Genomic DNA, 26,100 nt, shown 5'->3' on the forward strand with positions numbered 1-26,100 from the left:
GTAGAGTGAACAGTAACAATCAGTAGTCAAAAGTCTGACCTGACCCTGGCCGGGTAGCTCAGTTGACTAGAGCATCATCCCGATACACCAAGGTTGCAGGCTCCATCCCAAGTCAGGATACATACAAGAATCAATCAGTGAATACATAAATACATGAAACAACAAATCCATGTCTCTCTCTCTCAAATCAATTTTTAAAAAATTTAAATAAAAGATCTGATCCTAAACATCACCTCAAGATGAATTACAAGTGTTTTAATCAAGGTTTCTCAAGGTGCACAAACCTGGAGAGGTTTAAAAACCACACAGGCTTGAGCCCTGTCCACAGAGACTTGTCTATCTGTCATCCTTACATGCAAATATTTATCAAATCCCTACTATCTGCAAAGCACTGTGCTAAGTGGTCCAAAGACACTGCCCAATAGAACTTTGTCTATATGTACACTGTGTCTACTGAGACTCCAAACTAAGAAACTGAACTTTCAATTTTATTTAATTATAATTAATTTAGATAGGTTCTCACACCTATGTTCTTAGTACCGAACAGTTGAGAATCACTGTTCCAGTTACTAAGGAAAATTATTTAAAACCCTACACTAAAATACCCATACGTGTGCAGAACCTATGTAAATGCAAAACGACCAGGAAGTTTTCTGGGACATAATTTGTTTCTTCGTTGTCACCTTGCTATGCCCCCATCCCTACCACCGCACCACCCAAGAAATGCTCCCCTGCTCTTACCCGCTCCTCTTTGGTGTAGAGTTGGAAACACTGGGATAAAGTGCAAGTTTGAGGCTGATGATGACGCTCCCGTTGCAGACGGACACTCTCTGCATCAGGGATATACTCATCTTCAGTATTTACAAACAAGCTGCCATTGGGGGCAAAGCATTTATCAGGAATATCTTGCAAAACTGACACAAAATACAGTCACAGCTTCACAGCATAAATATAATTTCATAAGCAAGGTCAATGTGTAAGAAAGCAATTTCCCATGTTCCAAAGTGTTCTTGAAAAATTCTCTATCTATAAAATTATTTTCAAGAAGAAATAACTTCCCCTAACCGGTTTGGCTCAATGGATAGAGCATCAGCCTGCGGACTGAAGGGTCTCGGGTTCGATTCCAGTCAAGGCCATGTACCTTGGTTGTGGGCACATCCCCAGCAGGGGGTGTGCAGGAGGCAGCTGATTGATGTTTCTCTCTCATCGATGTTTCTAACTCTCTATCCCTCTCCCTTCCTCCTTCCTCTCTGTAAAAATCAATAAAATATATTAAAAAAAAGAAGAAGAAATAACTTGGAGCTAGTTTTTTTTTTGGAAGTGGCCATGAACTATGCTAATTAATCCATATACTCTTGTCCTTTGTAACTAAGGGCATGCATCTTGCCTAACTTACTAGAGTGAATGGGCCTGCAATACAAATCAAAGTAATTGGACCTACAATGAACACACACACACACACACACACACGAATATATAGCTTCTATCTCATTAGCAGCAAACAACAGAATGTATAGGAGAGAAATAATAAACTACTTAAGTAAAGGATTAGCAACACACCGGACACTAAACAGTTAAAGAGAAATTTGGGTTTCAGCTAATTTGAAAGATCAAAGGCATGCTTTGAAAATAATTAAAACAATGACTCTATAAATACTAAGTAAAAAATACTCACAAATCTTTTGTCTCCTTGTCCCATTCTACCACTAATTTCACATGAGCAGTGCCACCCGGTCCACACGATTTTAATGCCCTATAGATAAAGGGGATGGGGAGGGAAGGGAGTCACATGTTATTTTCTAAATAAATTATTTTACTTAAATATGGTCATCCTATCTGAAATCTGAAATCATGTGATTTCTGAACATCATCATCATTCCCCATCAGAAAAAGTTTCTACTGAGACCATTATAACAACCTCATATATAATAAGTAAGTTACAGTGGGACTAAAAAAACCCTTAAATTAAAATTGTCCAGTATAGAAATAGGCATTGGAAGAAATTTAGAATCCTGTTATAAGCTATCCATAGTCACTCTTAGATGTTCTTTAGGACCTTTCCAACTCTGTGTCCAATTTCTCACCAACCCGAATAGGGACAACAGTCTCTCTGGGAACAAAGTCTGCTCCTGCACCCCTTCCCCATAAACCATGCCTGTCCTTGGACTCTGTCTGCGCCAACCTGAACTTCCACTAAGTCCTGCTAGTGCTCCACCTCCTTCCTTCATAAAGCCCCACTGAGTGCCTTGGCACATTTCATCTCCTGGGAAGCTCAGGATTCACAGTCAGTATTACTGCCCTAGCCGGTGTGGCTCAGTGGATAGAGTGTCAGCCTGGGAACTGAGGGGTCCCAGGTTCGGTTCCGGCCAAGGGCACATGCCTGGGTTGTAGGCTTGATCCTAAGTAGGGGGCGTGCAGGAAGCAGCCGATCAATGATTCTCTCTCAGCACTGATGTTTCTATCTCTCTATCCCTCTCCCTTCCTCTCTGAAATCAATAAAAATATTTTTTTAAAAAAAGAAGAAAAGGATGTACTTATAAAAAGGAATATTCAGAGAACACAAAGGGAGCCTTTACACACACAAAAAAATAGTCAATATTACTCATCTAATCTTCTTATGCTTTGAAATGTTTTGAAGCATTATCTAATCTATTAATTTTCATCTCTAAAACCAAACAGTGACTTGCCCCAGCTGGTGTGGCTCGGTGGGACTGTTGTCCCATATACTGAAAGGATACAGGTTCGATTCCCAGTCAGGGCATGTCCAGGAGGCAACCAACTGTTATTTCTCAGATCGATATTTCTCTTTCTCTCTATCTCTCCCCCTCCTTCCCTCCCTTCCCCTCTCTATGATCAATAAAATAATAAAATGTTAATAACAAAACCAAACAGTAACCTGCTTTCAAACAGAACCACACTGTTGACTTTTTTGAAATACTGAAATGCAGGCACTACAACATTTGTTGAAAAAGATCATAAAACAGTAACATGAGTTTTATATTTATGTGTCATATACATATCATTATTTTAATACAGTGAGTGTTGTAATACAAGTGTGTAGAAAGTACAGGGGAAGTGCAGTGGAAGAACAATTTGACCACAGGGGAAGGATGGACAGTGTGAACAAAGGCTCAGAGGAAAGAAACTGTCAACACATGCAAAGGCACATGAAGCCGTGCTGTGTGTCCAGCAGACCGTGGCACTCTGCCACTGCCGAAGGGTTAGGATGGTGAGAGAGCAGCAAGCAGGCCTGACAGAGGCAAGTAGTCAGCCTCAAACTGAAACACGTCCGGCACTGTGGAGCCTGGCTTTGTCTTTTACAACACAGGTCATCCCGCACGACGGCAGGGGAAAGGGGCATGATGAGAACTATACTTTGGGAAATGTCAACCTTGGTGACTATGAACGTGTCATTTTTCTGTAGTCCTGGGATATATAGCAATTTGCTTTCCTTCACATGAGTACTCCAGGCTTTTCCAAAAAGGATCCTAAAGCATATCATATCCTAATATGAGTCAAAGTAAAATAAGAACTTAATTTCTAATGAGCCCAAAGAACACACTTGTGTGGAAATCATACCAGACGTCACTAGAAATCACACATGCGCGCTTGTGAAATTCTAGGCCAGGGGTGGGCAAACTTTTTGACTCGAGGGCCACAATGGGTTCTTAAACTGGACTGGAGGGCCGGAACCAAAGCATGGATGGAGTGTTTGTGTGAACTAATATAAATTCAAAGTAAACATCATTACATAAAAGGGTACGGTCTTTTTTTTTTTTTTTTTTTAGTTTTATTCATTTCAAACAGGCCGGATCCGGCCCGCGGGCCGTAGTTTGCCCACGGCTGTTCTAGAAGGTGATGTCTTTACCTTTCTACCGTTGGGTGGCACAGTGGCTTCTCTTCCTGGGGCAGCAAATATGTTATTCCCACCACACTGACCACACGCAAACTGAAAGGACACACCTGCAGCAAATGGGGAAGGAGAATTAGGCTGGATTGCTCCTAAGGCAGCGGTTCTCAACCTGTGGGTCGCGACTCTTTTGGCGGCCAAACGACCCTTTCACAGGGGTCGCCTAAGACCATCCTGCATATCAGATATTTGCATTACGATTCATAACAGTAGCAACATTACAGTTATGAAATAGCAACGAAAATAGTTTTATGGTTGGGTCACAACATGAGGAACTGTATTTAAAGGGCCAGAAGGTTGAGAACCACTATCCTAAGGGCATCTGTTTCACAGTGGTGTTTCCAAACCAGATTAGAGGGGGAGCAAACTTTTGTAAAATGCTCCTCCATAAAGTTCTATTAGGTTGCTGAGCTTCTCTAATACACTTTAAATATCACTTACCCAAATACAATTTACACAGCAAATATGTTATGCAGGACAGGTAATATGTGGCAGCCGTGGAACATTAACTTAATGTCAGTTTCCCATGGATACCTCACCACTGAAATCCTAATTTTGAAAATACACAGAGAGATGTTCTACAAAGTCTGTCCAAGCAGATCATGTGCTAACCATGATTACACAAACTTGGGAAGGGAAACTTGCAGTGGCAGCTCGCGTCACAGAACGAGGGCTAAGTCCTCGTCTCAGAGTCCTACTGGAGAGCTCTGCACCAGGGCTTACGAACTCTCCAGTTCATGTCCGTCTTCCCTAGAGCAGAGGCCTGAACTCCGAACTCCCCTGCAAAGACTGCTTCTTCGCTGGTACACACGCATGCTGGGCTGGAATACCAGAGCACGTACACACCTGAATGCAAACCGTGGGCCTCAGGAAATATTTCATCTTCTCCAAGATTTCCTTCTGCAGCAGGTCCCAGGCTACTGTCTTCTCCAAGTGCAGCACAAAAGGCTGTCCAAACCTAACACACACAACCATTTCAATCACCTTAAATTATATCCATTCCTTTACGCTGTATTCCTTACTCATGATCTTTTTAAAATATGTTTTTACTGACATTAGAGAAAGGGAGAGGGGCAGGGAGATAGAAACATCGATGAGAGAGAAACGTCAATCAACTGCCTCCTGCATGCCCCCTACTGAGGATCAAGCCCACAACCGGGCCAAGTATCCTGACCAGGAATCAAACCAGTGATTTCTTGGTTCATGGGTAAACACTCAACCACTGACCTTCTTAAATGGAATCACTATATAATTGGTTTTAGGGCTGTTCTCAGTATAAAACAAACAGGAAATTTAATATAACTCTCATAAGTGGATGAGAAAGTCAGAAGAGAAGCTGAGATTTCTAAATGACATTTAACAGCTCATACATCAAAATGGCTTCTGGGGGAGCATGAGGCTAGGATATTAGGAAGCAAGACACAGGATCAGTGGAGACGATGAGGAAAGAAGGCCAGAGTGGACAACAGTCTGGAACAGCACAGGTCAAACAAGCAATGGGTTCCTGCCAGAGGAGCAGACAGGACTGCAGGCCTAGCAGGCAGGCAGCCAGGGAGAAGCCACGTGGCCCCTGTGGGCCGGGCTGCCAGGTGTTGGAGAACAGGAGGCAGTGCCTGGCTCTAGGCTATGGCTGCAGGCTACATCACCGAGGGAGCTTTAAACAAGGGTGCCCGAGTGCAGCCCCCCGAGATCCTGCTGCAGTCACTCTGGTGGATGGCTCAAGCACTGAGACTTTTTAGACATTCGGTGGAGCACCGCTGGGCTGCCCTTACTCCCCAAGCTCTAGCCATTCACACCTACGTGCTGTGTGTCCTGAATGTGTCCAATTCATACACCCAGGTGTTTACTCAGCCAATTCCCTCAGCCCGGAAAGCCTTCCCAGCCTGCTCCTGGGCTAGGCCCCCAGAGGTATCCTTCTGCGGAAGCACCTGTCGGGTTGTTCCCTGTCTTGGCACCACAGCACTAACTTCCAGTGCCTGATCGGTCTTCTGCCTCCACCATGCACTGTGACTATCTGGCGGAAGGAAATGTGGTCTGCTATCTTAGTAGGCTATAACATGGTAGATGCTGAGTGAGTGAGTGAGTGCATGAGGAGGAATCAGACAAACCCTGACTCAGGCCTAGCAGAGGTGCTAAGATCACCAAGAAACACAACTACTAATACAAAGTTTATTCACAGTGACACTCAACAGTGAACCAACCTATCTGCCTAAAAATGACTGTGACGTGAAGTTATAAGCACATGTAAACCATCTGGCCACATTTTCAATGGCAATGTCTTCACTTCCAAGAGACTAACATCCCTTCCCTTCTGTCCCTTACACATGCCAAGCTCCTCTAGGCTCAGCGTCTTTGTACTCCAAGTCCCCTCTTCATGAGATCCTCTTCCCCAGAGGCTCACACAGCCCACCCTCTCCTCTCCGACTCAGCTGCTGCAAGAAAGCCCTCCCTGACCACCCTCCCTAACAGTCCCCAACCCCAGCACACTCTATCATCCCAGCCAGTTTTAAAAGTGGAAAAGACTGAGTTAAATGTGTTTACTGGCTTGTAGTCACTGTCCTAATCAGGATGTAAGCTCCTGGGAAGGCAGATCCTGTCTGTCTGTCTGCTACATAGCCCCTGTGTTTATGGTGCCCCACACACTAGCAACACTCGAGTATTTGTTAATGAGCATCAAAAATACACAAATCAACACATTTTGCATTTACATTAATTTAGCATCTTTAAAAAAGGAATTTATTCCAAAACAACATTTAAAAAGGCTAATATAAATGCTACCTTGACAAAGAGTAGAAACAAGTGCCTTCCTCCCTAAGCAGGTCCACACCGTGCTTACCACTCAGGCGACATCACTACTGGGAGAAGGCTACTTTAAAAGACATCGAAACTCCCGCAGAGGGAAGTTCTTACAGAGGGAAGACCCAAGAGATTTCCAACTCCCAGCTTTCTGGCTTACACTACTGAACAAAGAGTGGCGCGCACCACTCGGGGAACGCCAGAGGGCTAGGTGTAGGGAGAGCTCAGTCTGGAACCCAATACTGTGATGTACATACCATCCAAGTAGATTTGTTAAGAATTTAAAGGAGAAAAAGAAAGCTGTTAAGAAAGCAGCTGGATCTAGGTGTGTAGGTCTGGGGCCACTAGAGGAGCTTGTGCTGGAAATAGACATATGACAGGAGCCTTAAAAACTACCATGAGCTTGAAGAGCCATTCTCACTCAGATTCTATCATCGCAACTTTATATTCTCCCTCCCAACCCCTCAAATCAGGTCAACGTACACACATATTCTTTCTAAACATCAGAATCAAAAATTAACTATGAAAAGTACGGATGCTTTTATCCCTACTTTTGAAAATAGGAGACTTTTCAAAGCCTCCACAGTTGCGGGAAAAGAAGCTGTCTGCACCTCTTTCCCTGCTGCCCGGTGCAGGCGCGGTTGCACACCAGCAGGACGATCTTGTCACTCTCTGCTCTCATCACGGGCAGCTCCACTTTCCCCTGCTTTGCAGCTGCGTGTGCAGAAGACAGTCTATGATGGGCCAAGCCAACTGTTAGGTGGTTCAGATTGTTGTTTAAGTGAATTCCTGAAATAAAATAGAAAAAACTTACTTCATCTCTTTAAAATTCTTTTCCTTCATTCATTACAAAGTAATTTACCCAATAGAGAAATTAAGATGTTGTCATTATATAATTTAAACTGCAGCTGAAAGAAGGAACAAATGATCTACTCTGAGATGACTCATCTAGCCACTCAGATAACTTCTTCAGCGTCATTTTTAACCTGGCCTTACCTGTCAGAAACTGAAAAATTAAACCTCTTATCTTCAGTGACCATTAGGTCCAGTGTGAGAAGGGCAAGTCTGCAGAGATGACTCACCACAACAACGTAAAGTGTGGCCATGCGTGCAACCAGCAACCAGATAAACTTTTCAAAAAGTAAAAAGTAAAGGCTAATACAGTGGAGTGATCGTCAATATTCCAATGATGCTTTTTCTCCCTGATGAAGGGCCAAACTTATAAGAAACTACACTTGCCCTGACTAGGTGGCTCAGCTGGCTGCAGTGTCGTCCCCTGCACCAGAAAGGCTGGGATTTGATTCCGTCAGGGTACATACCTGGACTGGGGTTCGATCTCTGGTCAGGACGTGTATGGGAGGCAACAATTGATGTTTCTCTTTCACATCGAGGTTTCTCTCTCTCTTTCCCTTCCTCTCTCTTTAAAATCAATAAAATTTTAAAACAAACAAAACAAAAAAACCACGTCCTAGGGTAAGGATTAAAAAAAGAAATTCCATTTAACTAGATTCACAGCAACTACAGAACTTTAATGCAATCACCTAAACCAGTGGTTCTCAACCTTGGCTGCACATTAGAATCACCTGGGAATCTTTTTAAAATCCTGATTTCTGGGCCTCACCTTCCGGAAATTCTGTTTCTTTGTTATGGGTGGGGCCACAACATTAGTAACAAAGAAACAGGATTTCTGGAGGATGAGGCCCAAGTCAGGATTTAAAAAAGATTCCCAGGTGACTCTAATGTGCAGCCAAGGTTGAGAACTACTGGCCTAAACGGTATCAACTACATTAAAGTGAACACAGATGTGTGTTTGGCAGGCCATACCAACTGCTGAAAGCAGAGTTGTCAATCAGAGGCACTAAGCAATTCAGCACGAAGCAACAGCCCTGCATTCAGTAGCAACTCAATAAATGCCTGATAAAGCCTAAGGAAATGATACTCCAACTGGATAATGAAGCCTACCACCACCTAAAATATAGCAACATCACCAGGAGGAGAATAAAATAAAAAGTATTTACACAAAAGTATTCATAGCAGAAATCTGGCAATAACCTAAATATCCAGTAATATGTGACCTGCTGAACCTACTAAGATACATCAACATTATAGCAATTTAAAATCATGAATACATAGTCCTGGCCAATTGGCTGAGTTGGTTGGCGGGTTGTCCTGTACACCAAAAGGTTGCAGGTTTGATTCCTGGTCCAGAACACATACCTGCGAGTTCAATCCCTGGTTGGGGGCATATACGGGAGGCAACCAATTGATGTTTCTCTCTTATATCAATTGTTTCTCTCTCTCTCTCTCTTTTCTCTAAAAATCAATAAAAACATATCGTCAGGTGAGGATTAAAAATGATGAATACATAGTTAATAGCAAAATAAATTCCAGATAAATTAACGTTTTAAAATAAAGAACACAAGAACTATCCTGGCCTGTGTTGCTCAGTGGTTGAGCATCGGCCCATAAGGTCACAGTTCGATTCCCAGACAGGGAACAGGCCTAGGTTTCCGACTCGATCCCTAGTAGGGGGCAAGCAGAAAGCACACAGTCAATGATTCTCTCTCAGCAGTGATGTTTCCATCTCTCTCTTTCCTTCTTCCTTCAATAAATGAAATAAATAAATTAAAAATTAAAAAACGACAACACAGCCCAGCCAGTGTGACTCAGTGGTTGAGCATCGACCCATGAGGTGACAGTTCGATTCCCAGTCAGGGCACATGCCCAGGTTGCGGGCTGGATCCCCAGTAGGAGGCGTGCAGGAGGCAGCCAATCAATGATTCTCTCTCATCACTGATGTTTCTCTCTCTCTCTCCCCCTTCCTCTCTGAAATCAATAAAAACGTGTTTAAAGAAGAATAACACAGGAACTAGAAATAAGGAAACACTGAGTTTTCATCAAGCTATTAGATGGGAAAAATACTTTTTAATGGTGAACACCATGAAGAAATCACAAAAGAACAGCAGATTTCAGTTCCTAACCATTTTAAACTTTAGTGTAAGGAAGTAAAAGTAATAGAAGTCTGAATCTGAGGCAACGGATGGCCTCATTTCCTAGGCTCTTGGCAGAAGTGAGGCTGGGAAGACCTGTTCTGCTAAAAGTAATCAGGATTCCTAGTGCGATGAGGGGGATACCCATCAACTACAGAGGTCGGCTCTGCATTCAAAGTGCAGGCCCAGCACATTATTTTTTCAACCACGTGAACAGCACTCTCTTGTCCAAGGAGCATCAGCCCCGTGAGCAGCCTGCCTCAGGCCTAAGAGCAGCAACCTCATGTGGTCCGCCCCTGTCCAAGGAGCAGCAGCTGTGTGAACGGCCCGCTTCCCTGTCCGAGGAGCAGCAATCACGCGAGCAGTCCGACCTGTCCAAGGAGCAGCAGCCACACAAGCAGTCTACCTACATCTGAGGAGCGGCAGCCCTGCGCAGCCCGCCCCCATCCGAGAAGCAGCAGCTGCGCACAGCCTGCACCCTGCACTAGTCCGAGGAGCAACAGCTGCTCAAGCATCTTGCCCTCGTCCAAGCAGCAGCAGCTGCACGAGTAGCCTGCCCAACCCGAGGAACAGACGCTGTGTGAGCAGCCCGCCCGCATCTGAGTCACAGCAGTTCTGTGAGCAGCCCGCCCCCATCCGAGGAGCAGCAGCAGCCCACCCCGATCCGGGGAGCAGCAGCCACATGAGCAGACCACCCACGTCCGAGGAGCGGCAGCCCTGCGCAGCACGCACCGGTCTGAGGAGGAGCAGCCACAAGAGCCTGCACCTGTCTGACGAGCAGCAGCCAGGTGAGTGGCCCGTCCCCATCCGAGGAGGAGCAGCCACACGTGCAGCTCACTCCCGTCCAAAGAACAACAGCCGCACAAGCAGCCCACCCCCATCCGAGGAGGAGCAGCCATGTGTGTAGCTCACTCCAGTCCAAAGAGCAGCAGCCTCGCAAGTAGCCCACCCCTGTATGAGGAGCAGCAGACTTGCAATCAACCTGTCCAAGTCCAAGGAGCAGTAGCCCCACAAGCAGCCCACCACATCAGAGGAACAAGAGCAACGTGCAGCCAGCCCCCATCCAAGGATCAGCAGTCACGTGAGCAGTCCGCCCCAGTTCAAGGAGTAGCAGCTGCATGTGTTGCACGCCCCAATCCAAGAAACAGCAGCCTCATGATCACCACACCCTCTGTCTGAGGAACAGCAGCTGTGTGTGAAGCCTCCATGCAGCAGCCAGAGGAGCCACCACAGCTGTCAACAGCACCCACTAGAGGAGCTGCTGCCCACTGAGGAGCAGCTGCTACCACAACTGCCTGAGGAGCAACCACAGCCCGAGGAGCCATGCCACCCAAGGAGCAGCCCCTGAAAGACACAACAACTAGATATGTCGGTAAGATCAAACATGGGTAGACAAAGAAACCCCCAAAGGAAAGAAAAAGAGGACTCACCAGGAAAGCAGCTAAGAGAAACAGAAGCATGCAACATGACGGAAAAATAATTCAGATTAAGGGTCCTTGAATGCATAAACCGGTTGGTGGAAAAAATCAACAACTCATGCAAGAATCAAGAAGAAATGGATGAAAAAATCAACAACTTATGCAAGAATCAAGAAGAAATGGATGAAAAAAATCAACAAATTATGTAAGAATCAAAAAGGAATGGGTGAAAAAAATCAATGAATTATGTAAGAACCAGAAAGAGTGATATAGCTGCAATAAAAAACACCATTGAAAGTTTCAACAGTAGACTAAGAGAAGCGGAGGACCGAATTAGCGAATTAGAAGACAGGGAAGTAAAACACACCCAAACTGAAATGCAATTGGAGAAAAAAATTAAAAGACAGGAGGAGAGCCTAAGGGAGCTATGGGACAACATGAAACGAAACAACATACAAATAATAGGGGTGCCAGAACAACAGAAAGAGGAACAAGGATTAGAAAACCTATTTGAAGAAATAATATCAGAAAACTTCCCTGAGGTGGGGAAGAAAAAAGTCACACAAGCACAGAGAGTCCCAAACAAGGTGAATCCGAAAAGACCCACACCAAGACACATCATAATTACCATGGCAAATGTTCAGGACAAAGAGAGAATCTTAAAGGTGGCAAGAGAGAGACGGAAAGTTACATACAAGTGATCTCCCATTAGATTATCAAATGATTTCTAACAGAAACACATCAGGCCAGAAAAGAATGGACGGAAATTTACAAAGTGATGCAAAGCAAAGGACTGAATCCAAGAATACTCTATCCAGCAAGGTTATCGTTCAAAATTGAAGGGGAAATAAGAAGCTTCACAGACAAAAAAAGACTAAGGGAGTTTATCACCACCAAGCCAGCAATGCAAGAAATGCTAAAGGAACTGGTGTAAAAAGAAGAAATAAAAAGCTCAGAAAGAAAACAGCCACAAAAAATAGAAATGGCTACAAACAAGTACCTTTCAATAATAACTTTAAATGTAAATGGACTAAATGCTCCAATCAAAAGACATCGATTGGCTGAATGGATAAAAAAAACATGACCCATACATTTGCTGTCTACAAGAGACGCACCTCAGAAGAAGGGACTCACACAGACTGAAAGTGAAGGGATGGAAAAATATCTTTCAGGCAAATGGAAATGAAAAAAAAGCTGGGGTAGCAATACTTATATCGGACAAAATAGACCTCAAAGTGAAGGCCATAACAAGAGATAAGGAAGGCCACTTCATAATACTAAAGGGATCAATACAACAAGAGGATATAACCCTGATAAACATATATGCACCCAATGCAGGAGCACCCAAATACATAAAAAAACTCCTGGAAGATATCAAGGGAGAGATCGACAACAATACAATCATAGTAGGGGACTTTAATACACCACTGACATCACTGGATAAATACTCTAGACAAAAACTCGGCAAAGAAACAGCAATCCTAAATGACTCACTAGATCTGATGGACTTAATTGACCTCTTCAGAACATTTCACCCCAAAGCCACAAAATATACGTTCTTCTCAAGTGCTCATGGGACATCTTCAAAAATAGACGGTCACAAACAAAGTCTCCCCATATTCAAGAAGATTGAAATCATACCAAGCATCTTCTCAGACCACAAGGGCATAATATTAGAAATAAACTACAATAAAAACAACCCAAAATACTCAAACACTTGGAAGCTGAATAGTATGTTATTAAATCTTGATTGGGTTATCAATGAGATCAAAGAAGAAATCAAAAACATACCGGAAACTAATGACAATGAAAACACAACAATCCAAACCTATGGGACACAATGAAAGCAGTCCTGAGAGGGAAGTTTATAGCTCTACAGGCCTACCTCAAAAAACAAGAAAAAACGGTAGTAAATCATCTAACTCTACAACTCAAAGAATTAGAAAGAGAGCAACAAGAAAACCCCAGAGTGAGCAGAAGGAAGGAGATAATAAAGATTAGAGCAGAAATAAATGACATCAAGACCAAAAAAACAATACAGAAAATCAATGAAACCAAGAGCTGGTTCTTTGAAAGGATAAACAAGAATGACAAACCTCTAGCCAAGCTCACCAAGAAGCAAAGAGAGAGGACCCAAATAAAGAAAATCAGAAATGATAGAGGCGAAATAACAACAGACCCCACAGAAATACAAATGATTGTTAAACAATACTATGGACAACTCTACTCCAACAAACTAGACAACCTGGAGGAAATGGACATATTCCTAGAAAAATACAACATTCCAAAAATCAATCAGGAAGAATCTAAAAATCTCAATAGGCCAATAACTATGGAAGAAATTGAAGCAGTCATCAAAAAGCTTCCAGCAAACAAAAGCCCAGGACCAGATGGCTTCACAGGGGAGTTTTACCAAACATTCAAGGAAGAACTAACACCTATCCTCCTCAGACTACTACAAAAAATTCAAGAGGAAGGAACACTTCCAAGATCATTCTATGAAGCCAGCCTCACCCTAATACCAAAACCAGGTAAAGACAACACATTGAAAGAGAATTACAGGCCAATATCCCTCATGAACATAGATGCCAAAATCCTCAACAAAATCTTAGCAAATCGGATCCAGCAGTACATCAGAAAGATCATACACCATGACCAAGTAGGATTTATCCCAGGGATGCAAGGATGGTACAATATCAACAAATCAATAAATGTGATACATCACATAAACAAATTGAAAGAAAAAAACACATAGTCATATCAATTGATGCAGAAAAAGCATTTGACAAAATTCAATACCAATTTTTGATAAAAACTCTCAGCAAGGTGGGAATAGAAGGATCATACCTAAACATAATAAAAGCTATATATGACAAACCCACAGCCAACATCATACTCAATGGACAAAAACTAACACCATTTCCCCTAAGAACAGGAACAAAACAGGGATGCCCACTCTCACCACTCCTGTTCAACATAGTACTGGAAGTATTAGCCATTGCAATTAGACAAGAAGAAGAAATAAAAGGCATCCAAATTGGAAAAGAAGAAGTAAAACTGTCCTTATTTGCAGATGACATGATATTATACATAAAAAACCCTAAAGACTCCATCAAAAAACTATTAGACTTAATAAATGAATTTGGCAATGTAGCAGGATACAAAATTAACGCCAAGAAATCTATGGCATTTCTATACACCAATAGTGAACTTACAGAAAGAGAGATTAAAAAACAATCCCATTTACCATCACACCAAAAAAAAAATTAAGCTACCTAGGAATAAACTTAACTAAAAAGGTAAAAGACCTCTACTCAGAAACTACAGGACTTTGAAAAAAGAGATAGAGGAAGACATAAACAGATGGAAGAACAGACCATGTTCTTGGATTGGTAGAATCAACATCATTAAAATGTCCATACTACCCTAAGCAATCTATAAATTCAATGCACTTCCCATTAAAATACCAACGGCATATTTCACAGACCTTGAACAAACTCTCCAAAAATTCATCTGGAATAAAAAAAGACCCCGAATAGCTGCCGCGATCCTGAGAAAGAACAAAGTAGGTGGGATCTCAATACCAGATATCAAGCTGTATTACAAAGCCACTGTTCTCAAATCTGCCTGGTACTGGCACAAGAACAGACATATAGATCAATGGAATGGAATAGAGAGCCCAGAAATCGGCCCGAACCAATACGCTCAATTAATATTTGACAAAGAAGGCAAGAACATACAATGGAGTCAAGATAGTCTCTTCAATAAATGGTGTTGGGAAAATTGGACAGATACATGCAAGAAAATGAAACTAGACCACCAACTTACACCATACACAAAAATAAACTCAAAATGGATAAAGGACTTAAATATACAACGGGAAACCATACAAATACTAGAAGAATGCAAAGGCAACAAAATCTCAGACATATGCCGAAGCAATTTCTTCACCCATACATCTCCTAGGGCATTGGAAACTAAAGAGAAAATGAACAAATGGGACTACATCAAAATAAAAAGCTTCTGCACAGCAAAAGAAACCATCAACAAAACAACCAGAAAGCCCACTGCATGGGAGAACATATTTGCCAATGTTATCACTGATAAGGGTTTAATCTCCAACATTTATAGGGAACTCATACAACTTAACAAAAGGAAGATAAACAATCCAATCAAAAAATGGGCAAAGGACCTAAATAGACACTTTTCAAAAGAGGACATTCAGAAAGCCAAAAGATATATGAAAACATGCTCAAAGTCACTAATCATCCGAGAGATGCAAATCAAAACAACAATGAGGTACCATCTCACACCTGTCAGAATGGCTATCATCAACAAATCAACAAACGACAAGTGCTGGAGAGGATGTGGAGAAAAAGGAACCCTTGTGCACTGCTGGTGGGAATGCAGACTGGTGCAGCCACTATGGAAGACAGTATGGAGTTTCCTCAAAAACCTAAAAACGGAACTCCCATTTGACCCTGTGATCCCACTTCTAGGAATATATCCCAAGAAACCAGAAACACCAATCAGAAAGGATATATGCACCCCTATGTTCATAGCAGCACAATTCACCATAGCTAAGATCTGGAAACAGCCTAAGTGTCCACCAGTAGATGAATGAATTAGAAAACTGTGGTACATCTACACGATGGAATACTATGCTGCTGTAAAAAAGAAGGAACTCTTACCATTTGCAACAGCATGGAGGATCTGGAGAGCATTATGCTAAGTGAAATAAGCCAGTCAATGAAGGAAAAATACCACATGAGCTCACTCATTTATGGATAATAAAGACCATTATAAACTTATGAACAAAAATAGATACAGAGGCAGAGCTGCCTCAAACAAACTGTCCAACTACAGCGGGAAGGCTGGGGAGGGTTGGGGGGCGGGGTGTGGGGGGGTCAGATATCAACCAAAGGACTTGTATGCATGCATATAAGCATAACCAATGGACATAAGACACTGGGGGGTAGGGGAGGGCAGGGGATTGTCAAGGGCGGGGGGGGGAAAAAGGAGACATATGTAATACTCTTTGTAATACTTTAAGCAATAAAACAATAAAAAGAATGTAAAAAAATAAATAAATAAAGATGCGGAGAGTGTGAAAAAACAACAACAAAAAAAACAAAGTGCAGGCCCAGTTACCACCAGCTGTGTGATCCTTAATCTAAGTCTCCTCCCTCATTTGCAAACTGGGAAAAGTAGCAGCCTCATACACCTGAACCCGATAGTATAAGGCCTTTACAACAAAGACTAACACATACTCCCAAAGTGGCATATTCTTCCAACAAAGGCACTCTCTGGGTAGAATATGATAACCTTGCGTCTCCCCACATTCACTTAAAAAGAGGAACTTAGTGTAAACTCTAGTAATTGGGGAATGAAGGGGGATTTGGGGTAATATTCAGTAAAACAAACACTAATTGGGCTGTATATTAGGAACTATACTGAGCGGCTGGGTACAGAACGATGAAGCAAAACGTAGTCCCAACTGCAGAGAATTCCCAGTTTCTCCTGTGGGACAGACACAGGAGAAAACAGGTCATGTCCACACAATATTCTAGTCCAGAGATAAGCAGAAGCTACAGCTAGAGCACAGATGGGAGGAGTCAGTCAGCCGGCTGAGAGTGGAGGAAATGAGGAGAAACTTCTGGATCAGGTAATTTGGGTATTTTTATTGTGATGCAATTAAAATTAGAAAGCAATTTAAATAAACAAAAGCACATGCATGAGAACACAACAACTGGAAAACAGACAATAGAGCTCCTGGGTCAAAGAATAATGAATACTGAAATAACAGACTGTCTAGAACAGCGGTTCTCAACCTGTGGGTCATGACCCCCTTGGGGGTCAAAGGACCTTTCACAGGAGTCGCCTAAGACCATCGGAAAACACATATATACTTACATATTGTTTTGTGATTAATCACTATGCTTTAATTATGTTCAATTTGTAACAATGAAATTGGGGGGTCACCACAACATGAGGAACTGTATAAAAGGGTCGCGGCATTAGGAAGGTTGAGAACCACTGCTCTAGAATTAGGGAATGAAAGAAAAGAGGTATTAAAATAAAGACTTTTGACAAGGTACCAAGACCATCCAAGGATAGTATCTCCAACTAACAGTGCTGAGATAACTAAATATTTACATGCAAAAGAATGGAACTGGACTCCCACCTCACACCATACACAAAAATTCACTCAAAATGGATCAAAGACATAAATGTAAGAGCTAAAACTATAAAAATTCTGGAAGAAAACACAGGGGTAAATCTTCATGGACTTGGATTTGGCAATGGATTCTTACATATGACACCAAAAGCACAAGCAACAGCAATGACAAGATAAATCAGATTTCATCAAAATTAAGGACTTTTATGCATCAAAAGGTACTACTCATTCAGAACACCTGAAATCTAGTTAAACAGAAGGCCTACAACTAAGAATATAATAAGAATCCACATCAAGACTCGTAGGAGGGCAGGCGACACAAAGCAGGCTGGGCCCAAGCCCACACGTGGTGGTTAAAAACCAGGAGGGTTATCTTGGCTGTGGATCCATAAGAAGCAAGGGGTTCCAGTGCCAGGAAGAGAAGTCCCCATAATTTCTGGCTGTAAAAACCAGACTGTGGCTGAGTGAGAAGGAGGGCTGCTAAAGTCCTAGGCGTTCCACTTAAAGGGCCTCTCCAAAGACTTAATCAGACTCACTCTGAGCTTCAGAGCTGGGCAGCAGTTCGAAAAGCACCAGGAACATATGGGAAGGGACTGAAGTGTATGACATCATGGCAAGAGCTGGAGAGACAGCTTTCTTCCAGACAGAGGTGATGGCAGAGTCCATTGTTCCTTTTCTGAGCCCTCCCACACTGAGCACCTCCTCTGGGCACCTCCTGGGCACCTCCAAGTCCAGCAGCAGGAGCAACCACCTGCAGATCGCTCTGTAGCTCATGCAGGCCCTGGGCAGGCAACAGGTGGTGGCTGACTTTGCAACTCCCAGGAGGCCTCAGAGACAGTGCACGCAGGAGCCAGCTTCAGACCACACCAGATGACATCCCAATCACCTCCACGAGCAACCCACACAAGCAGCAGACTCAGCTGGCACCAGAGCCCAGTGAAGCAAGTTCTGCTCCATAGGGTCAGCCCCTGCAGAGCAACTCCTCTGCTGTAGTCAGAGCCACACCTCACAGCTGACTGACCTTCCAATGATGTGTGAACAGCAATCAAAGCTCAACTACTACAGGAGGATGCACACAGCCAACACAGGGGAGGCACCTGGAGCATCCAGCTCAGATGACTAGAGAGGCTGTGTCAGTGGGCCCTACAGGACACCTCCTAAATGAGGCCACTTTACCAATTCCCAGAGATGTAGCAGCGCTACCCAATACACAGAAACAAACACAGGAAGCAGCCAAAATGAGGAGATAAAGAAACATGTCACAAAGGAAAAGACAAAACAAAACAGGAGAAATCTCCAAGAAAAGAGCTAAATGAAATGGTGGCAAGCAAATTACCTGACACAGAGTTCAAAACAATGGATACAAGGATGCTCAATAAACTTAGTGAGAACTTCAACAGCATAAATAAGGACATGGAAGTCATAAAAAAGAACCTGTTAGAAATGAAGAATACACTAACTGAAATGAAGAACAAGTTACATGGAATTAACAATAAAGCAGATGAAGCAGAGAATCAAATCAGTGTTTTGGAATATAAGGAAGCAGAAAACAATCAAAAGTGAAATGAATAAAAAAAAAAAATAAGGATAGTGTAAGGAGCCTCTGGGACAACTTCAAGTGTACCAACATTCACATCATGGGGTTGCTGGAAGAAGAAGAGACAGAGCAAGATATTGAAAACTTACTTGAAAAACGTGACAAGAAACTCCCTTAATCTGGTGAAGGAAATAGACATGTAAGTCCAGGAAGTGCAGAGTCCCAAACAAAATGAACCCAAAGGAGCCCATACAGGATACATCATAATTAAAATGTAAGAAGTTAAAGATAAAGAGAGAATCTTAAAAGCAGCAAGAGAAAAGCTGTTAATTACCTACAGGGTTAGTTACCCATAAGACTGTCAGCTGATTTCTCAACAAAAACTTTGCAGGCCAAAAGGGAGTAGCAAAAAATATTTAAAGTGATGAAATGCAAGTACTACAACCAAGATTACTCTACCCAGCAAAGTTATCATTTAGAATTGAAGGTCAGATAAAGAGCTTCACAGACAAGAAAAAGCTAAAGTAGTTCATCACCACCAAAACAGTATTACATGAAATGTTAAAGGGTCTTGTTGGAAAGGAAGGAGAAGAAACAAAAAAAGATCAAGTATATTAACCCTTTTCGGTCCAACCTTAAGGCTGACTCGACAGACCAGGCGCTAGGAGCAGGTCCAACGTCGAACGATAAGAACATTAAAAAGTTCAACATTCAATCTCGTCAATTAATTTGGACCAGACTGTTTGAATTCCAAAAATAACATTGGACCGCAAAGGGTTAATAATAACATGGCAATAAATACATGTCTATCAATAATTACTTTAAATGCAAATGGATTAAATGCCCCAATTAAAAGACATACATTAACTGAATGATTAACAAAACAAGACCCTTACATATGCTGTCTAAAACAGACTCACTTCAGATTGAAAGACACACACAAACTGAAAGTAAACGGATGGAAAAAGATATTTCATAAAAATGGTAATAATCAAACAAAAAAGCTTATGCCAGACAAAATAGACTTTAAAACAAAGGCTATAACAAGAGACAAATAAGGACCCAGCAACTCCACTTCTGAGTATTTATCCAAAGAAACCCAAAGGACTAAATTGAAAAGACATATGCATCACTATGTTCATAAAGTACAATTTATAATAGCCAAAATATGGAAGCAACCTATGTGTCCATCAGTAAATGAATGGACAAAGAAGAGGTGGTACATATGGATTGTAATTCAGCCACAAAAAAGAATGAAATCTTGTCATTTGCAACAATATGAATGGACCTAGACGTTATTATGCTAAGTGAAATAAGTCAGACAAAGACAAATACCAGATAATTTCACTTAAATGTGGAATTTAAAAAACAAAATAAATAAACAAGCAGAACAGGAAAAGGCTCATAAATACAGAGAACATTTTGATTGTTGTCACATGAGAGAGGGGTTGGGAGTGATGGGTGAAAAAGAGGAAGAGATTTAGAAGTACAAATTGGTAGTTACAGAACAGTCACGGGGGTATAAAGTACAGCATAGGGAACACAGTCAAAAATCTACACTAATAAAAGAGAAAGATGCAAATTGACCTTACCTTAGCAACACCCACCAGCCAATCAGGAGTGGGTATGCAAATTAACCCGACAAAGATGGTGGGTTAATTTGCATACACAGGTGCCAAGCGGCTGGGGACAGAGCATTCGGCACCGCCCCCAGCTGCTCTGGGCCTCTGGGCAGCGTGGGAAGGCAGAAAGGGGGCAGCTAAGGCTGTGCTGGCAGCCAGGGGAAGGAAGGCCCATTCTTGCACGAATCTTCATGCATTGGGCCTCTAGTATTGTAATAAGTACATATGTTGTCAGATGGGTACCAGATTCATCCAGGTGATCATTTCATAAGTTATATAATGTCTACTCAGGGTGTCATACACCTGAAACTAATATAATATTATACATCAACTATAACTTCAAAAATAAAAATTTTTATAAAAAAGAAAAGACACATCAAAAAATGTAAAAAGATAACCTAAGAATGGAGGAAATTTTTGCAATCATATATCTGATAAGGGTCTAGTACCCAGCATACATAAGGAACTCTTATAACTCAACAACGAAAAGATAAACAACCCAATTTAAAAACAGAGAAAGGACTTGAAAAGACATTTCTCTGAAGAGAATATATAACTGGCCAACAACCACATGAAAAGATGGTCAGCTCATATGTCACTAGGAAAATGCAAATAAAAACCACAATGAGGGGGCAGGCTGGAGCGAGGCTGCAGGGGCTGAAGGGCCACATTCTGGCTGCTGGCACATCGGGGCAGCAGCTGCAGCCAGACCCCAAGTTGGGCCATCCCCGCCACTCACTGGGTGGTCCTCAGCGACGGCATGCAACTCCCCACCAACCCTCAGCACTACAGTACCATCCCCGGCGGCACGCTCTTCAGCACCACCCCGGGAGGTACCAGGATCATCTATGACCGGAAGGTTCCTGATGGCGTGTCAGAATTCACCTGTGACCAAAACAGCCCCATGGGACCTGCCCACCATTCCGGGGGTCACTAGCCCTGTAAGTGACGAGCCCCCCACAGAAGCCAGCCAGAACCATCTGCAAAATAGCTCTGAAGCCAGCAGGAGCAGGCGGTGAAGAGTCACAGTTTGAGATGGACATTTAAAGGACCAGCCATCAGACTGAGCAATGTGCCTGGGCCTCTCTGGCCCCTTTTTGGAGAAGAGTCACACCGGCAGTTACCATCCTGGGCAGGCAATGGGTGTGGGGTCAACCACCCTCGTCCTCTGCTCCCGCAGTCAGGGCACCTGCTCCCCCTTCCTCTTGGTGAACACCAGCAGATACCTCTTTATGCCTCCATTCATGCAGGAGCTGGCATGCCAAGGGGAGTGACTCTCCAGAGCACACACCCTCCCGCCTGGGCCAGGAAGTGGACTTGGAGGAGCCCTTCTGAATGACCATGCCACTCTCTTCTGCTGAGGGCACACCACCCCTTCCTTAGGTTGGTGTGCTTGGGGAAGTTTCCCTCCCCTACTTCCCCAACAGAGGAAATAAAAGCCACCTTTGCCCTTGGCAAAAAAAACAAAACAAAACAAAAAAACACAATGAGATACCACTTCACACTCACTAGGATGGCCATAATAAAAAAACAGAAAATGAAAAATGTTGGCAAGAATGGAGAGAAATTGTAACCCTCATATATTTGTTGTTAGAAATAAAAACAATGTAGCTGCTATGGAAAACAGTTTGATAGTTCCTCAGAAAATTAAAGAGAATTACTGCCAGAAGCCAATTCCAGCATGACAGCAGGGCTGAATCTGGGAATGGCTGATGGCATTTCCCCAAACCTGAAAAGGGATGATTGTTTGCTGCCAGACAGCTCAGGACATCTTAATCTACATGTTATTGCCTCCTACTGGCCAAACACCTGAACAGCCGTAGGCTAATTCTTCCATTCTGACAATGACTCTGTATACGAAACCTGACCCTTTGAAGTGTATATCTCTGCCTCACCTCCGGACAAATTGTGTTAATAAAAAGCATGGGGTCCTGAGACGAGGGGATCTTAGTTTCCTTTAAACTAGGCTCCTCTGACCCCCAAATGCCTTACAAAATTATCTTTTGTCTCTGGACTCCTATTTAATCTATGCACAGCCTTCTCCAGATTTCCTCAACCCTTCTTAATGCTGGAACAAGAACCCCGGCAAATTGACCATATGACCTAGCATTTCCACTCCTAGTTATATAACCCAAAAGAAGGTCACAGCAGCACTACTTAATAATGGGCAAAAGATAGAAACAACCCAAATGTCTATTGACAGATAAATAGGCAAACAAAATGTGGTCTATACATATAATGGAATAATATTCAGCCATAAAAAGGAATGAAGGGCTGATACACATTGCAACATGGATGAGCCTTGAAACATAATGCTAAGGGAAAGAAGTCTGTCATAAAAGGTGGCATGCTATATGCTTCCATTCATGTCTAGGTAAGGGAACTGTATAGAGACAGAAAGTGCTTGCTTTAGGACTGGGGGTGGGGAGGGAGAAGGGGGAAAGGGGTTCTTGGGGAAACAAAGGGGAAGCTATTGAGACAGAAGATGGGGAAATAAATTATCAGCAAACAACAGGTAAAGTTTAAAGCATGCGACATGTTTGTGTCAGATTTCTAAAAAAGTAAGTATCAAGAGAAGGTTTCTACATTAAAGGTATTAGAATTTAGAAATTGAGCATCAGATTTGGTGAGCATAATACAAAAAAAAATTTACAGTAATACATAAATAAATAACTTGACTGCTGTAATAAGATGCCAAAGTGGCCACTTAAGGGAGAAAGTAGTCTCAGAAATGTTAGGAATTAAGGTAATATCCTTACCTAAAGCAGTAAGAACTGTCCTCTTCTAGGAAAATATGTTACCATAAAATTTGTACCATTACTAGAGGCCCAGTGCACGAAATTCATGCAGGGGTAGGGTCCCTAGGCCTGGCCAGCGATCAGGACCAATTGGGACCTTCTGGCTGCCAGCCAGGGCCTTCCTTCATTCCGAGCTGGGCCCTGGTCGTCAGCGCACATCATAGCAAGCGATCAAACGCCCGGTCTCCCGGCTGAACTCCCAAGGGGATAATTTGCATATTAGCCTTTTATACATAGATTAGTGGCCCATTGCACAAAGATTCATGCAATTGGCCTTCCTTCCCCTGGCTGCCGGCACTGGTTTTCCTCCAGCACCCAGGACCCAGGCCTCTGGTCCAGCCACACCAGCAAGGCTTGGCTTCTCTGCTCAGGCTGCTCCCAGCCCCTCCTTTTTTTCCCCCAGCTCCTCCAGCGGAGCCCAGGGCGGGCTGGAAGCTTGGCTGCCTCTGTCACCGGGTGTAACTCAAGCCTCCTGCTCACTCCAGCTCTGTGGCCACTGCCATCTTCAGTCGTCTTCAGTCTTCACTCCGCGCCTGCATATGCAAATTAACTGCCAACTTTGTTGGGCTAATTTGCATAGTCACTCTGATTGGTGGGTATAGCGGAGTGGCAGAGTGACAGAGTGATGGTTAATTTGCATGTTTCTCTTTTATTAGTATAAATTTAAAAAATGTGTTATGTGTATTTTACCATAATTTTAAAAATGATACTATCATGTCATAGACATCTGAAAAGGCAGACAGCGGTTGACCCACACAGCTATTATGTGGCATTATGAAAACATATGCTCATTTACCTCTCTGACTGAGAATTCCTTCAGGCCTGAATATTTCTGGAGTCTCAAAGGCAAAAATGCAGTCGCTTTCATGGACTGTTTCCAGGTCATCTGTGTCACAAAAGGAACGATGGAACCCATCATAGTACATTTCTGTTAACACAATCTAAAAACGGGGGAAAAGCAAACAACGGAATAAGCAGGAAGTCAATATGAATGGACCTCCTACCTCCCCATGAACTCCCCCAGACCATCAGGACCTAACCGGTAAGGTCTCTGACACAGTGCAGGGCCCACGTTATCTGCCTTTAATGAGAGAATCTTGGAAGCACAGGCTCCCCTGTCACTGAAGAGCAGTGTACTTTGCTCTCAGAATGTGACGGCACTAAACCCAGAGCTCCTCTGAGTTCTGGTGGAGAAGAGACCCAGCAGATGAGAGTTACCCATTTCACAGGGGAAGAAACGAGAGAAGGCAGTGACCTGCCTGAGGTTATACAAATATTCAATCTCTGACAATGACAGAGTCCACATCTGGCTCCAAGACTGACTCCTACATCGTTACATTTTCTTCTTTCCAGGTTTAAAAAATGTCAAATAACCATCAATATTTGTATTAGGGAAAAATTTAAATCAACTCAAATGTCCAACAAGAGGAACTAGTTAAATATATTATAGCCCAGTGGTGGGCAAACCGCGGCTCGCGAGCCACATGCGGCTCTTTGGCCCCTTGAGTGTGGCTCTTCCACACGCGGGCGCACACGTACAGTGCGATTGAAACTTCAAGGCCCATGCACAGAAGTCGGTTTTCAGCCTGGGCAAGTCTATTTTGAAGAAGTGGTGTTAGAAGAAGTGGGGGTGTCGGTCGGTCGGATGACAGGAGACGCGGCGCAGGTGGGCCGCGGGATACGCAGTGCGGGGGAGGCGCGTGCGATTCATGCACGGGTTGAGTGAGCCAGTCGGTCAGCAGTCTCGTTGTGCAGTGGTTAGTGCTAGTCGCGTCCGCAAATCGTGCGCGGGTAACAAAAGTACCTACTCGAAGCATAAAGTTACTTGTATTTTTCCAACCAGTTCCAAATCCTACAGGTATTTTTGTCATCAATTTAAGAATTGTAATTCTTTTGTGTTGGTGGCTTTATTATTATAAAATGAAACATTTTTTTAGGTGTCCTGTTTGAGATGGCTACAAAGAAGCAGCAAAGAAAAATGGAAGATGAAAACCGTGAATTTAAAGTTGAATTTAAAGTTGAATGTACCTACCTATATAGTTTAAGTTTAAAAAATTTGGCTCTCAAGAGAAATTTCAATCGTTGTTCTGTTGATATTTGGCCCTGTTGACTAATGAGTTTGCCGACCACTGTTATAGCCCTACTGGAATTAGAAGGCTATTACAAAGAATGAGCTATAAATAACTGCATTAACATGAAAAAATCTAAGTAAATAAGAAGGTAAAGAACAATGAGTTCATTTTTATAAAACGATAAATGTAGTATATGCACAGGAAAAAACAGGAATGAATTTATAGCATAATGTTAAAGTTAGTAACCCCTAGTTCTCAGATACTTTATATGAGATAAGTTTTGTTTCTGAAATGGCTGAGTATTGCACAGTAACACAGAAAAACAAAAGATGGTAAACAATGGCGACATTCAGGGCTGTTACATGCTCAGCAGCACTGTCTAGTGGAAAAGCACTGGATGGGGCATGAGGAGGCTCCAGTCCCGGCATGTCACCAACCAGCCCTGTGACCTTGAACAGGTCACATGGTTTTTCTGAGCCTCCTTCCAATGAAGGGTTTGGACTGGACCCCTTCGGTTTCCTTTACGAACACAAGCATAATGAGTCTATGAGGTGAAGGGGGGTGGAGGCTGAGTCCACAAACAGTCCAAGGAAAATACTCCTGACCTATGTTCTGTCTATGATTTTAATGACCACATTGTTTTTCTGCAGGCGAACATGTAATCATAAGTCACTTTCTCCAGCAAGAACAATGAGGTCAAAAAAAACTTGTAATTCTATCACTCATTCAAACCACATGCAAAAAAAACCAGACAGGACTGGGAGTTGTAAAGAGACAAC

At 42.8% G+C, this 26,100-nt stretch overlaps 1 protein-coding gene and 1 pseudogene across 2 annotated transcripts in view; one reads left to right on the forward strand and one right to left on the reverse strand.

The window, feature by feature from the left end:
* Positions 1 to 26,100, reverse strand: part of USP31 (ubiquitin specific peptidase 31) — a 90,879-nt gene that overhangs the window by 25,989 nt on the left and 38,790 nt on the right. Inside the window, exons 6-11 of one of the 2 annotated variants that reach the window (XM_059692063.1) lie at positions 24,046 to 24,190; positions 7,318 to 7,495; positions 4,757 to 4,868; positions 3,869 to 3,963; positions 1,676 to 1,753; positions 742 to 871 (exon numbers count right to left, since the gene is read on the reverse strand). In XM_059692063.1, the coding sequence (XP_059548046.1) occupies positions 742 to 871; positions 1,676 to 1,753; positions 3,869 to 3,963; positions 4,757 to 4,868; positions 7,318 to 7,495; positions 24,046 to 24,190 (738 nt within the window). The remainder of the gene's footprint in view (positions 1 to 741; positions 872 to 1,675; positions 1,754 to 3,868; positions 3,964 to 4,756; positions 4,869 to 7,317; positions 7,496 to 24,045; positions 24,191 to 26,100) is intronic. The other variant, XM_059692064.1, reaches the window with a different exon arrangement.
* Positions 17,903 to 21,498, forward strand: LOC132232477 (eukaryotic translation initiation factor 4E-binding protein 1-like; annotated as a pseudogene).

The sequence above is a fragment of the Myotis daubentonii genome, chromosome 4 (genome assembly GCF_963259705.1).
Source record: "Myotis daubentonii chromosome 4, mMyoDau2.1, whole genome shotgun sequence".
In the NCBI taxonomy this organism is placed as follows: Eukaryota; Metazoa; Chordata; class Mammalia; order Chiroptera; family Vespertilionidae; genus Myotis; species Myotis daubentonii.